Consider the following 15,312-nt stretch of genomic DNA (forward strand, 5'->3'; position numbering starts at 1 on the left):
CTCCCGACCTCGGTTCCCCTCGGCCCGGCGCGCTCCGCCCCCGCCCCAGCCCTCCCTATCCCTCGCAGACCGGCCCCGGCCGCCCGCCTCCGCCGCAGCAATGATGATGATGGCGCTGAGCAAGACCTTCGGGCAGAAGCCCGTCAAGTTCCAACTGGAGGACGACGGCGAGTTCTACATGATCGGCTCCGAGGTAGCCCGCGGCACGTCCTCGCCTTCCTCGGCCCAGGCCCCGCGGGAGCCCCGGGGCGGGTCCGTGCGCCGGGGGCGCGCATCTCCATTCATCGTGGCGGGCGGGCGCGTGCGCGTGCGAGTTGCGGAGCGTGGCTGCTGGGCGTGGCCGAACAGGCCCCGCCCCACACCTGTGGCCTGAGCCCAGGACACACCCTGCTGCCGGGCGTAGGGCTTCACGAGGTGTCACTGCTTCCGCGCTGAGTTAGTACGGTTCCAGCCAGACAAGAGGCGGAATGTTCGATTAGCTCCTGCGGCGTTTGACTGCCTTTGATCCTTTTAAGATGTTGCAAATCTCACGTGCACTCGTGCCTCCATTGCTACATGTGGGGTCCTGAAATCGCGGGTTGGAAACCCTAGGCAGTGAGGGCTCATCCCCATTGTGTTCGTGCCTCTGAGGTTGGCGGTGGAGGTGTTGTCTTTTGTTTACCAGTGAAGAAACAAGTTGGGAGGAGGATGCCTGCCCTAGTGCCCCAGCTGGATCTTTCAGCAATTCAGAAGTAATTGACATTTTGGATATCTGAACTGAATCTGAATTATTACTGGGGAAAGATCATGAGGATCTTTAATCCTTAACTAGAGTGGCAGCACTTTGTTGAATCAGCTGGATGCTGACTTTAGGAAAATTCTACAACTGGCCCTTCAATGGGGGTTTATGCTAAGTATATTAAAATTTCACGAGTTGTCTCAGAGTAGTTCTTTTTCGGTTGAGGGCAGTTCCCAGCTAGTTTATTTTAATGGGGGTTTATGCTAAGTATATTAAAATTTCACGAGTTGTCTCAGAGTAGTTCTTTTTCGGCTGAGGGCAGTTCCCAGCTAGTTTATTTTATTTTTTTTTTTTAAGTTATGGTTATACAATTAATATGTGCACATATTAAGCAGTAGAATTTCTCCCATGTAAAGAGGTAAGTACCAAACCTGGGATTAAAGTTGTTACAAAATGCCAAGGATTGCCTCTACTTCATTATCGTTCTCTAACAGTTTGTTAATGTTTTTAAATTTTTCGGTTTTTTCCTTCACAATTGAGCCTATATAGCGTGAATGAATGAAGCCTCATGATGGTCATGCTAAAGCTCTCGGGACACCCCCGTGATTCCTGTCTTGTCTTAGCCATCTTAAGTTGTGAGACCAATGTTGTGAGTAGCGTCAGAACTTTAGTGGTTCAATTTTTCACCATTTTTTTTAAAAACAAAAAGGGCAAGATGCAGTAAAATTTTCACATTATCACATAAATGCTGTTGTTTAAAGATGGCTGTTCTGGGGAAATGGGGCCAGTGCCTGTCCGTCTGTCACAGCTGAGAATGGGCCTCATTGGCTGGTAGGCACCTGCCTAAATGCAGGATACAAAAGGCAGTTGCGGAGCTTCGGTATGTGATACCGGCCAGGTTGTTTAAAGAAGCCTTTACCTTATCTAATGGATGGAACAGTAATCAGTTTGGCCTTGACTCTGAGTGGGCGATGCTTTTGAAAAGAAAGCTTTCCTTTATTAGATGGAGCAAATTGAGAAGCAGCATGTGGCTGGGTGGGAAAAACTTTGTGAGGCCTGGTTCCAGCCCTACTCTGCTTGGGTGTCACTGTTCTCATGTGTATAATAAGATGCTTAGACTGGATGATCTTTAAGGTCTTCCCCCAAACACATTTTCGTTTCTACACAGCTAACTGCCGTCTTTTATTTCAGCCTCTTCATTTCTGCCCTCCCTCTTGAGAGAGAATAATCATCCTGAGACCCAGGTGGATAGGTGGTTTGTTCTCTTGGGCATGGCTTCACAATTATCAGACCTTTAGAATTTAGGGAAGAGTTCAGGATCAGAACTGCTGTCTATTGATATATAGTAGCTCCCGTGACAGTACTGGATGGATGGCCTCCAGCCCCCTTCCCTATGGAAAATGTATTCAGAGAGGTGGACCAGCCATAGTAACTCAGCACCTGTGTGTGACATTCCTGGAGTTGCCTTGGGAGGTCGCCTGCAGTTGCTATGAGTGAGTGTGTCACTGTTCTCCCACCATCGGCAGGAAGCCATATTCCCAAAGCCAGAGTCACAGAGCTGAGAAGACCCTAACAAATCCCCAAGTACAGCATCTTCATTTCACATTCTGGGAACCTGGGTCCAGAGAGGGCAAAGTCTGGTTCAGAGAAAAGCCAGAAAGGCAGGCCCCAGGCTCCTAAGTTCTGAAGGAGCCTTGGGAGGAGGGGCCTAGGAGTCCTAGAGCCCTGCAGGACCTGCAGGGTAGTTGTGGGGGGGCAGTATTGTCAATTTGCTTTCAAAAACCTCATGGAAACTGTATGTTTCCCTTGAATGGTAACCACACAAGCCAGATCATGCTGAGGAGTCTGTGTTCTCTGTGGAACACAAGTGATTCACTGTGGCTGTTTTCTCACAGTGTTCAGCAGCTCTGGTTGTTGATCTCATAAATCTTTCATTAATGAAAAATGGAGAGATAGATTTTTATTTAATAAATATACTATGCTGGGTAGGTAAAATGGAAGAAGTTATAGAAGTGGTCCTTCATGGGGTGAAGTTCAGAGTTGCTGAGCATTTGACAGATGATAAAGAGACCCAGAAAAGGGACATGATTCTAGGTCACAGATGGAGCCAGCACCTGGCACACTGTCCACTGGCTGTCCTTCGTCCCCTAAGTGATGAGACAATGGGATGTCTTTAAAAAAAAACTTTAGGGGCCGGCCCGGTGGCGCACTGCTACAGTGCGCCGCTTGGGAGTGCGGCGGCTCCTGCCGAGGGTTCGGATCCCACATACAGACCGGTTCCCGCTCACTGGCTGAGCGAGGTGCGGGGGCAACACCGAGGGTTGCGATCCCGTTGCCGGTCCTGGTCCGGTACGGGCGCGACACTGAGGGTTGCGATCCGTTGCTGGACACGAAAAAAGACAAAAAATAAAATAAAATAAAACTTTAGGACTCGATTTCTTTTTGTGAGGGAGGTCATACTTTCAGTATTTGGTACAAGCAAACTGAAACTATTGTTTGGGGAAGTAATGATTTATATAGCAGTCTGGTGATTACCAGTAAGTGCTTTGTAAACTCTTTGGAAAATTCCTTTGGTATCCCTGGTTTGAGTTTTGTTGCTAAATAAAGCAACACAGGCCATGGGGAAAATTATCCTGCATCTGTCTAAAATTAGAAGAACTTTTTGGTGTTTATTGCATTGTAAAAATATCAAAGTCTTGTTTTTAAGATAAAAGAAGGTTAGAGAAGCCTTACATTTCTGGAAAGTGCTAGAGACCCTTGGTCCAGAATCAAAATCACTGTGAGCTTCTTGCTAAGCTCCAGGGGCTTCTTGGTGAGCTCTGGGGGCCTCCCTCTTGGACATCCGATCAGGCCTTTTGGAACTTGATCCTGTTGTCAGGATGCACAGATGTGGACCAGATGTGCACTGCTGTTGAACCCTTGATGTCAGCAGAATGTGTTTCATTGCTGTTGAAAGCCTGGTGTCTGGGAGCCACCTGGAGGCCTGGTTGTCTGTCACTCATCCAGCGGAGCCTCTGTGCCAGGACCCTACCCTTCTGCTTGAATACGCGACCCTCATAATGAGCCTTCTTGCTTTACTCATAGGTGGGAAACTACCTCCGTATGTTCCGAGGTTCTCTGTACAAGAGATACCCCTCGCTCTGGAGGCGACTAGCCACTGTGGAAGAGAGGAAGAAAATAGTTGCATCGTCACATGGTAAAAAAACAAAACCTAACACTAAGGGTGCGTCTTCACGAGGGTTTGTAAACCTGTTTCAAAACCACTCGCTTATGTCATGAAGATAAAACGTTTTCACTCCAGAGTGTCTTCACTGCAGCCTTGGCCTTAGTTGGGCAGGGAGCATCCCAGGGGCAGGGTAGCCCTGCGAGCACACCATGCACCTCAGGCTAGAAAGCAGCTCCCAGGAGCCAGTGGTGTCCCATTGCCAGGTATTTCCAGCGGGGCCAGTAGGTGTGTGAGGGGGCCGGGGCCAGGACAGTAGGGGTGCTGTGAAGACATGTTGGTCTCAAAACGTTTTAGGAATGCTGTGATGCTCTGCCATCTGCTGTGGGCGTGTCACCATAGTCATCCTCCATGTAGCCTGAGCGGTGGGTGGCGGCCCCAGCTCCCACTCCCCTCTGGGGCTTTCACTGCTTGCTTCCCAGAGCACATCCATCCCGTAGCACTTCATCCTAGCAGCCAGTGTGCTAGAGCTCGTGTTTATGTCCCTTCTTGTCGTGGCCTGCTGTGTGCCTGGGGCTTGCTAGGTGAGCCGCTGACACTAATGCAGCAAGCGTGTTGTCGGCCATGGCAGCTCTGTGCAGGGCGAAAGGATGTTCTTCAGACACTCTGGGGGCTCCATAAGGAGACACTCCCACGGGGACATTTGTATATGGACGCAGAATGCTGTTTGGCAGGTGGCAAAATGCTTCCCACTTGGCAATGGCGCCTTGTAGACAGCTGCCCTGGGCCTGGGTGTGTGCGTGTATGTGCGTGTGCGTGTGCATAAGTGGTACTTTGTAGTCTGTCCTGCTTGGTTGTGTCTGTAGATGCTGCTGTGGTTTTGTCCACTGTGGGCAAAGTAGTGGTTCTTTTAATGCAGGAGCCAGAGCTGCTTTTTTATCTGCTGCTATAACGTTTCCACTCACTTGCTTAAAACAGTGTCCTTTTTGTTCTCCCTCTTCCCCCAGTGGAGCACCGGTCACTAACGCAGTGAGTCCCTAGCTTTGCTTTCCCCTCTGCAAGTCTCTGGGTGAAGTCTTGGTGACTCTTCCTTCCACCTTGTGCTTTGGAGATCCTTCCCCATAACTGATTGATTTCTCCAGGTGAGGCCAGGCTAGTCCCACAGACAGGTAGCAGCTCTTGACCAAGGGTCCTTAAATGAGCTGGGGCCGAGTTGCCTAGAATCTGTGCTGCTTTCCAGACAGCACATCTGGACTGGCTTGGAGACAGCGATTCATGTTTGATGTAATGCAGCTCTTTCCACCTCTCTGGGCTCTTGTTTTAAAAGAAAAGTATTCATCACTTTCATTCCATCTCCCACCTTGCTTCATGTTGTGGATCGTGGTGGTGTCAGACCTCTTCCCACTGGCGTGTAACTCTGGAGACTTCCTTTTTATTTGAGTGAGGACAAAGAAAATACATTCTGGAGTCTTGAGTCCCCATTGGCTGTGCTATGCAGTAGCTACAGGTGCCGCTGCTGCCCTGAGCACTTCCTCTGTTCCTGAGTCAGTGCTCCAGGGGCACATTAGTCCAAATCAATCCCAAAGGAGGCTTTACCAGTAGGCTTTCTAAATAAAGCCTGCAGTCCAGACTGCCCTTTTGGAAGAGGCCAGCAATTCAGCAGTAATCACTTTGACACCTGGCTTTTCCCACCTCCTGCATGCGAGGACCTTGATGTGCTGCATCCACTTGGCTGGCTGCTGCTTGCCGCTGCTGCCAGCAGGTTGACCGCAGTGGTATCTCTCCACTTACAGATCATGGATACACTACTCTTGCCACTAGTGTGACTCTGTTAAAAGCCTCAGAGGTGGAAGAGATTCTGGACGGCAACGATGAGAAGTACAAAGCTGTGTCCATCAGCACGGAGCCCCCCACCTACCTCAGGTAATGCACTCCAGGCCAGGGTGTGCTCTGGGGACACCCGCAGGTTTTCTCATACTTAAAAACAGGTTGGGGTGAGGTCGAACTGAAATACTTTTCAACACTTTACCCACTGTGCTTACAGATTTTCTTAGCTGGGCTTCTAAGTTTCTTCTGTATCTGTAGGATTTCTAGGAAATATAAGCCAAGTCCTGGATTCTGGAGAACAGTTAGGAATGCTTTGGAACTGGGACTAATCTGTCAGAAAAATTAGTGGCTCAGATAAACTCACGAAAACAACAGACAGTAAATTTGAGTGTGTAAAAACATAGAACCTTTGTAAGAGTATTTACAGTAACAATTAAAAAGGCAAGTACAGTCGGCCTTTCATATCTGTGGGTCCTGCATCCATGGATTCAACCAACCATGGATTGAAAATATTTGGGAAAAATAATAGCATCTGTACTGAACACGTACAGACTTTTTTCTTGTCATTATTCCCTAAACAATTTGGTATGACAATGATTTACATAGCATTTGCATTGTATTAGGTATTATAGGTAATCTAGAGATGATTTAAAGTATGTGGGAGGATGTGCATAAGTTATGTGCAAATACTACATCATTTTATATGAGAGGCTTTTGAGCATCCATAGATTTTGTTATCCGTGGAACACCCTGGAACCAGTCCCCCATGGGTCCAAGAGACAACTGTAATTGAAAGTTACTGGGTTGTATCTAGAGTCTGCATGTCCAGATTTATAAGAAAAACTTGAATGCCCAGTAAATAAATAGGTAAAGGATGGTCCACACCTGGAAGTACAAGGAGTAAACAAACATGGGAAGAATGTTTGGCCTCATGTGTAATTTTAAAAATTCAAAGTGAAAGACGAACTAGCAACGTAAAGAACTGGGGAGGGTGATAGAGCTGCACACTGAGCACGCTGGGGCAGCTCTGCGGATGGGTGTGCTGTGTGTGTAAAGCATTAGGACATCAAATGGTTTTTTGTCTCTGGCCCATTAATTTCACCCTTGGTAAATTGTCCCAAAGAAATAATTGAAAAGAACAAAATAAACAAACTCATTATATGTACAGAGGTGTTCTTTGTGGAATTGTGAATAATAATGGAGAATGTGGAGTCACTTGAGTCCAGCCTTAGGGAAAGGCCAGGTGACTGAAGGTGTAGCTCCTCGAATGGAGTAGGATGTAACCCCTTGTGTTATCATTGAGTAGACTCTGCAGCAACCTGAGACATGGCTCACATGAGCAAGATGTGCAGAATACAAGACTGTACTTACCTTATGCTTTTAGCTCTCAAGAAAATATGCATTTCTATGCACAAAAGCCAGGGAGCTCTAGCTGGGAAAAAGGATTATTGTTTGGAGTGATGTGGTTGTGGAAAATCATTTCTTTCCAGTTTTTGTCTCAATTTTGCTATTAGATTGTTTTTATGATTCCCCCTAAGAAAGGTGGCAGGCATCCAGCCTGGCTGGTGTTACAGATGTGTGCTCTGCAGATTCTGTTTCCCCCCCAGGGAATGTGGTAAGAACATAAGGATGGCTAGACCTTCCCAGCAAATCGCAGAGGAAATTATATACATATGGATGGCACTTTTAAGTCTGCACACTTCAGCTGGGAACCTTTTATAGGATGGTAAACAGTTTCTTGATGATTATGTCATATGAGGAACAGCTGAGGGAGCAGAATCCTGTTGTCTTGGAGGTCAGGACTACATCGGGGGGTGGGGAGGTGGCAAAGGTCGAGGGAAGCAGATTTGGCTGGCTCCGCACTCTCAGGCAGGCCGACAAGGGGACTGGTAGCCTCCCCACCCTGTTGCTGAGCAGTTTGGGCAGAGGCTAGATGCCCTCTCTTGCGGTGGAAGGAAAGTTGAATTAGGTGACTCAGGTTCTTGGATTCTATGTATGGCTGAGTGCGTACTCATGGCAGGCCGACAAGGGGACTGGTAGCCTCCCCACCCTGTTGCTGAGCAGTTTGGGCAGAGGCTGGATGCCCTCTCTTGCGGTGGAAGGAAAGTTGAATTAGGTGACTCAGGTTCTTGGATTCTATGTATGGCTGAGTGCGTACTCATGTTCACTTTGTCTGTGACTGTGGCCTCACTTGCACTGTTCACTGGAGATGGTACTAGACACAAGGGGATGGCAGAGCAGCCCAGATCTGGAAATGAAAGAGAGATCGCTACCGAGATAGGGTAGGATTTGGTGACTGGGGGGGATGGGGGCTCAGCACAGTCTCTAGGAGGATATCCGATTAGAAAAGCGGAGGTCTAGATCTGTGGTTTCAAATACAGGACCAGCTGCACTAGAATCGTCCATGGAAGTTGTAAGAAATCCATTTTCCTGGGCCCTACCCCCAAGATGGGGAGTCCTTTGATCTGTGTGGGTCTTGGGAATTTGCTGCTTAAAATTTTACACTCTGAGTCTGTTTGGCCAAGGTAGGATCCACCAGCCCAGAGAGGCTATGGTGGGGACCCTGGTCTTGCTGTCTCAGCTCTTAGTCCCCTTTGCTGCTTAAAATTTTACACTCTGAGTCTGTTTGGCCAAGGTAGGATCCACCAGCCCAGACAGGCTATGGTGGGGACCCTGGTCTTGCTGTCTCAGCTCTTAGTCCCCGCCCAAATTAGTTCCATCTTCCCCATTTTTCCGGGTCTTGGATGTAAGGTGAAAGCTGCCTGCAGTACAGGAGACTTGCTCTAGTCCTGACCAAACTGGATATCATGGGTGGTCCCAGACCTCAGTTACAGAGTGTAAGTGGCCCAGCTTTAGAAGAGAAAAGCATTAAAGGGCCTGGACAGCTGCTGGCACCTGCCTCTGCCTTCCACCAGCCCATCGAAAGGACAAGGGCTGCATGCTGCTTCCCCTGGGGCCCTTAGAGGGCCCTCTTGGACGATTGTCATCACTTGCTCTGAACTGTTGTGTACAGTTATTGCAGGAGCTGTTGCTCAGGTGTTGGGGATGTAAAGGGAGATGGCACACAGTCTCTCCAGGGAAGACTGGGACATGCAGAGCACTGTGGGAACATGAGTCTCTCGTCTGTCTAACCCAGCACTGGAGCCTCAGTTCAAAATAGCTTTTGGTATTTTTCTGGTAGTAAGAGCAACCTGGAATTCTGAGAAAAGAGCAAGCCTTTCTGGGGCATGGGTTACTTAAATTACTTTAGGTGTCACTTTCTAGAAGGTATTTACCAATCCATATTCTCACCTCTGCTGCTCTGGAAGCTTGGAGGCCAGAAGCCTTGCTAGTCCATCTCAGGATAGGCAGCATTTCTAAAATCACAGTCTGATCATATCTCTCCCTTCAAACCCAGTGGGGACTCTCAGCCACCTGCCGAGAAAAGTTGCTTTCTGATGGAGCACGCGAGACCCTGTGATTGGAACTTCTCTGTGTCCAGCTTTAGCCCTTCCCTGGGGTGCCTCGTCCCTGCTGCTACATGTGTTGCCCCTGAAATGCACTTTTCTCCTCCCAACACACAGTTAGCCCACACTCAGTGTTTAAGGCTACCCTCCAGTGTCTGCCCCTCTGGGAATCCTCCCTTCTGGGCCCCTTCCCCACATCAGGGACATGTTTCTGTGGGTACCATGCCTAGTGCATGCACCATGACCACAGGTTAGCGGCTGATTTGTGCCCTGGGCTGTGTCTGGCATTGCTTCACACAATTCCCCTTGGCCGGATGCCTCTGGGGGCCTGGGGTGCAGATCCCTACAGAGTCAGGGGTGCACAGATATCCTTCATAGGCGCCTGGAGCCCAGCGGGTGCAGCAGGAATCCACAGAGCATGAGTTAATGCCTGGGGGACAGAATCGGACTCTGAGACAGATGGAGGTGGGGGTGCTTTTCCTGTGTCTCCCCAGGGAACAGAAGGCCAAGAGGAACAGCCAGTGGGTGCCCACCCTGCCCAACAGTTCCCACCACCTGGATGCTGTGCCATGCTCCACAACCATCAACAGGAACCGCATGGGCCGGGACAAGAAGAGAACTTTCCCTTTGTGGTAAGTGAGCATCACTGCACTGCTTCTGCCTCAGTTCTCCAACACGCTTTAGTCCCCTCCTTCCCAGAAAAACACTCTGCTTTGAATTTGTGTTCCCCAAAATGCTCTACTGCCTCCACCTCCTCCTCGAAACGCTGTTCTCCCCTGACCTCCAGGACGTTGTCTCTGGCTTTCTGCAGCCCCCGGCTCCACCCGCTGTCATCTCTGGCTGTTTCTCTTTACTTCCCCAGCACCTCTAGTCAGGTTGCTCGGGTGCAGTCCCTGGGCCTTTTCTCTTCCCTTAGGTTCTCACGAGCTGGCCACAGCCAGTCTGGTGGTTACAAATGCCATACGTATGACTTCCACTGTGTGAGTTCCCTATTGCTGCTTGAACAATCAGTCACAAACTGGGTGGTTTAACGCAGCACAAATTTATTCTCTCACAGTTCTGGCCAGTAGTCCGAAATCACTTTCACTGGATGGGGATGAAGGTGTGGGCGGGCTGCGCTTTCTCCAGAGGCTCCAGGACCAATCTGGTCCTTGCCTCTTCCAGCTCTGGTGGCTGCAGCGTTCCTTGACTTGTGACCACATCACTCCAGTCACTGCTTCTGTGTTCACATGGGCTTCTCCTCGTGTATGGAATCCCCCTCTGTCTGTCTCTTAGAAGGACATTTGTGATATAATTTAGGGGCCACCCAGATAATCTCTCAGTATCCTTCACTTAGTCATATCTGCAAAGTTCCTTTTTTCGGCCATGTGAGGTAATGGTCACAGGTTTGGGGATTAGGACATTGATGTCTTTTGGGAGCCATAGTTCAAGCTCCCACTCCATCTGTCTTTGTGGCCCAGACCTCCCCAAGCACACCCTCACATGCTCAGCCACTCGCTGCATGCAGACTTCTCCATCTTGGGCCTTGGTGATCGATCCTTTCCTCTGCGCAGGTCAAAAGCCTACAACTCTTTCTGAACTCCTTCCTTTTCCTTGCACCACAAATCCAGCTGCAGCATTCCTACTTGCCCATCCCTCTGATTGAACCACCCTGGCCAGCTTCCCATCAGCTCCCGCTGGGGGTTTGCAGCAGCCCCTGCCTCGCGTCCCACTGCATTCTTGGCTCTGCAGCCAGCCTGGGCCTCCTTGCCTCAGGAAGATCATGTCACTCCTCCACACAGAACCCTCCAGTCTCCCTGTCACACTCGCAGCAGAGGCCAGAGCTCTCGGGGTTGCCAGGCCCAGTGCCGCAGCTGCAGCAGTTACCCTGCCTTGGGCACATCAGCCTCCTCACTGCCATCCCCCTACCTACCCAGAGCTCCGCCCTGCAGTTCCCTCAGCCCAAGCTCACTTCTTGCCAACATCTGCAAGGCTCACCTTTGCTCTCCCTCTCCCCACTTTCTCCTTTCTTCCTCCCTCCCCCTTCCCTCCCTCCCATCTCTATTTGAATGTCACCTCCATCTGTAGAATGGCTACTCCTGTCACCAGCACTCCTGCCCCTTCCCTCGGCCATGTTTCCCACAGTTCTCGTGCCCAGCACTTGGTGTAATTTTCTCTTTCCTTTCTCATCTGCTTCCCATGCTCTCTGAGGGCAGTTCTCAGCCCTGGCTGTTCTCCAGACACTTTACGTTTCCCCTGCCTGCAGCAGCCTCTCTCTGCCCTGTCTGTGCCATCTCTTCCCTCTATGTCTTCCTGAAATCCGCAACTCCCTTGCTCAGAATCCTCTTGGGGCTCCTCAGGGCAGAGGCCGGATTCCGCAGCCTGAGATGGAGGACCATCGCCACTTCGACACCTCCTGGCTTCGCGGTGGCCCCCACCTAAGTCTGCATTGTGCCACCAGTGGGCTATTTGCTGCTCCCTTGGCATTTCCTCCCTTCTCTTGCCTCTCAGCTCAATCATTTGCTCTTCTGGAAATGCCTTTCTCTTTTCCCACAGCTTTCTGTGAAAGTGCTGTCTGCTTTCAGGCTTAAATCTTCTTGCAGAGTACGTCTAGGTCTTGTCCTGCTGCTCAGGCCAGCAGCTTCCTGTCCCTTCCCCATGCATCCATGAAGTGTGTGGCTCTTCCCTGCTGTAGCATTTGCCACTGACAGGCTAGCAATTGTCATTTACAGTCTCTCCTGCCCTGTTAGACCATGGCCTGAGGACCCCTGCTGGAGTCTTCTGTGCTGCCTCAGTTGCTAGAGGTCAAGTGCCTGTAAGAAGTGGCCTTTCGCCTTTAGCCAGATTTGGAGTGACCTGCAGTGCACAGAGAGACTGAAAACTCACATCTTCAAGGCCCACGGCAGCCTTGGTGACTGTTGCTATCATTTCACTTTCAGCTTTGATGACCACGACCCAGCTGTGATCCATGAGAATGCATCCCAGCCTGAAGTGCTGGTCCCCATCCGGCTGGACATGGAGATCGATGGCCAGAAGCTGCGGGACGCCTTTACCTGGAACATGAATGGTACGTAGGCAGTCGGGCTCTGCTGGGCCCAGATCTGGCCCCCTGGAGCATTATGAGCTATTGGTATCCCCTTTCCTTCCAGCTGCCTGGCAGGCAGATTTTGGGCCTGCCATTCATAGCATCGTGGTATAGTTTTGGAGGGTGTGGACTCTGGGTTCAGTCCCACTTCTGCCATGGTTTCCTGTGGGCTGGGCACATGAGCTTTGGGCTGCTTTCTCCTGTGGTGAGGTCAGGTGCCTCAAGGGGCCTGGCATGGCAGCCTGCCAGTTCATGTGGCTTGGATGGTGATGCAGATGTTGTGCAGACTCAGCTCAGCTGCCTGGCCCCTCCACACCTCCACTCAGCCCCATCTGCCACTCTCCTCCTCTTTTACTACACCATGTATGTGCTCTCCTGCCTCTGCCCTCACCTGCACCAGTCTTTCCCTTTGGACATCCTCAGCCTAAGTCCGGGGTCAGATGCCATCTCTTCTGGCTCTTCCTGAGCTTCCAAAGTCTGAATGTAACTCTGTGTGCAAATGTGGACAGAAAGGTTAGAAGGATACCTGCTCTAGAGTGTTTAGAGTGCTTGTCCATCTGGGAAGGAGGATTACACATGTGTTTATTTTCTTTTTTTTCCCCAAATTTGTCAGAATTTTTAGTGAACGTGCGATTTATATTCAGACAAAAAGCAGTGAATCATTTCTAAGTGAATAAAATCATCAGAATCTCACCACGCTAATAATGTGTTCACTTTTGCCTTTTCCCTTCTTGTCACTTCCACATGCGAACATATTTAACATAGTTGTAATTATAGTGCAAGTATCGTTTTATTTTACTTTTCTTCACTTATCATAAGTATCTTCTTTGATTCTTTGGTCATATAATTGGTGCGGAAGTTTCTGTTGAGTTGAGATGCCTGAGTATGCTAAAACTCCCTCTGCTGTCCACGTTTCCACAGTACATAGCACATTTGCTTACAGCAGTTTTCTCCCAGAGATTTCCTAAGGAAGGAGAGGGTGAGTGGTTGTTGTTGTGTGGCTGCCTTGAGCTTTCTGGAAGGATTAGGCTGCTTCCTTTGGTCATCCCCCAGCATGTGGTATGCCAAGCACATGGTGTACCAAGCACGTGGTGTGCCAGGCCTGAGTCCAAGGATCTCTGCCCAACCTGAGAACAAAGCCTGCCAACCAAGTGCCTGTCCTCCAGGGTTCACAGGGTAGCTGGTGTTGGGGGTGGGACATCGGTGGTGGGAGACATGGGTGAGGGAGGACACGGGCAAGAAATTCCAAGAGGTTGCCTTGAGTGTAGATGGGGACAGGTGCAGCTCACTGGTGACACCCACAGCATAGGGACAGGACAGCCCACTGATACCAGACCACCAGTGCTCTTCATCGCCTACTACTTTTACCAAGTTCCTTGCTTATCTCAGCTGGTGTGTGTTATTGTTATTTGTTAATTTCTCTATCTCGTTCTCCATTTCAACCCCTTGAGGTCAGGGACTTTGTTAAACACAAAGATAAGAAGGCTAACCCTACTACTTTTACCAAGTTCCTTGCTTATCTCAGCTGGTGTGTGTTATTGTTATTTGTTAACTTCTCTATCTCGTTCTCCATTTCAACCCCTTGAGGTCAGGGACTTTGTTAAACACAAAGATAAGAAGGCTAACAAAGTTCCTGCCATTTATTTATAACCCTACCTTGTCCCAGAAGGGATGTAAGACTGCTTACATAACAACACTGGGTATAAAAGAATAAAGCAAATGAAAAAGGAGTGGTTAGGAAGAACTGGATAAGGGGGAATATATACCTAGGAGATATAAGAGGAAGCCTGTGCTCTGGTTCATACTCAGATTTCAGTCTGCGTACGTTGCTGGGAGATTAGCAGCAGCCCGTGGCTCAGAAGAAGCAGAATCACACCTTTCCCCATGGCCCTCATGAAGAGGACATGGCATAACGTAATGAAGACTAGCATCCATCCATGAGCTCCGCTGCGAGTTTCACTGGGCTGTTCCTCATAGGAGTCCTCATGTATAAACACATGGAGAACCAAAAGAGTGTCGTTCTATGAACTCTTCCTCATCCCTGGGTGGTATTTAGTGTGAGTAAGAGCTGTGATTCTTAACTGATAGTTAGGAGGCCATGTCAAAATTGCTATTGGTTTGCTGTGTTTTCAGCAATCTCCTTAGGGAAACAAGGGAATCCCCTTAGGAAAATGTTTGGAATCTTCTCTGGCACACAGGCGAAGGGGTGATTAGAGCTCCAAGGGTCTACATTTTAGGGCATGGCTATAGGAGGCAGGTTTTTAAAGATTGTATCCACATGCTCATTTTGGACTCAAGCCCAAATGACATATTCAGGAAGGTGAATGAAGTCCAACAGGATAAGCCCAAAGCAATTCATGCCAAGACACATCATAATTAAACTTCTGAAAATTAAACACAAAGGAAAAATCTTGAGAGTAGCCAGAGAATAATGACACCTTACCTATAGGGGAAAGACAATTAGAATACCAGCAGATTTCTCATCAGAAACCGTGGAGAAAATGTTAAAATAAAAACAAAAAGAAAGAAACCCTGGAGATTAGAGGAAGTGGCACAGTGTTTTTCAAGTACTGAAGAAAAGAACTATTAACCCAGAATTCTACACCCAGTGAAAATATCCTTTAAGAATGAAAGAGAAATCAAGACATTCTCAAATGAAAGAAAACTTATCACCTGCAAACCTAGCCTAAAACAATGGCTAAAAGAAAGGAAATGATAAAGGAAGAAATTTGGAACATCAGGAAGGAAGAACACAATAAGCAAAAATATGGATAAATAAAATAAGCTCTTTTTTCCTCTTGAGTTTTCCAAATTATGTTTTACAGTTGAAGCAAAAATTATAACACTGTTTGTGGTTTTGAAAGTATTTAGAGGAGATACTTGAGACAATTATAAATGGGGGAGGATAAAGAGACAGAGAAGTAAGGTATATACGCCTCAGTTGAACTGGTAAAAGAAGTCAGTACACTGGTTAGCTATGTATATCTAATGTAACCGAGAACCATTGAAAAATGCTATATAAAGAGATACACTCAAAAACACTATAGAAAAATCAAAATGGAATTCAAAAAAATGTTAAAGTAGCCCATGGGAA

The 15,312-nt window shown here is 48.6% G+C and overlaps 1 protein-coding gene across 3 annotated transcripts in view; it reads left to right on the top strand.

Annotated features, from left to right (window-relative positions):
- The first annotated feature begins 6 nt into the window (after positions 1-6).
- Positions 7-15,312, top strand: part of SMARCB1 (SWI/SNF related, matrix associated, actin dependent regulator of chromatin, subfamily b, member 1) — a 43,678-nt gene continuing 28,372 nt past the window's right edge. For 2 of the 3 annotated variants that reach the window (XM_008568568.1, XM_008568567.1), the window contains exons 1-5: positions 7-193; positions 3,803-3,941; positions 5,675-5,804; positions 9,649-9,786; positions 12,073-12,200. In XM_008568568.1, the coding sequence (XP_008566790.1) occupies positions 101-193; positions 3,803-3,941; positions 5,675-5,804; positions 9,649-9,786; positions 12,073-12,200 (628 nt within the window). In that variant the 5' untranslated portion in view covers positions 7-100. The remainder of the gene's footprint in view (positions 194-3,802; positions 3,942-5,674; positions 5,805-9,648; positions 9,787-12,072; positions 12,201-15,312) is intronic. The other variant, XM_008568569.1, reaches the window with a different exon arrangement.

The sequence above is a fragment of the Galeopterus variegatus genome, unplaced genomic scaffold (genome assembly GCF_000696425.1).
Source record: "Galeopterus variegatus unplaced genomic scaffold, G_variegatus-3.0.2 Scaffold424, whole genome shotgun sequence".
Lineage (NCBI taxonomy): Eukaryota > Metazoa > Chordata > Mammalia > Dermoptera > Cynocephalidae > Galeopterus > Galeopterus variegatus.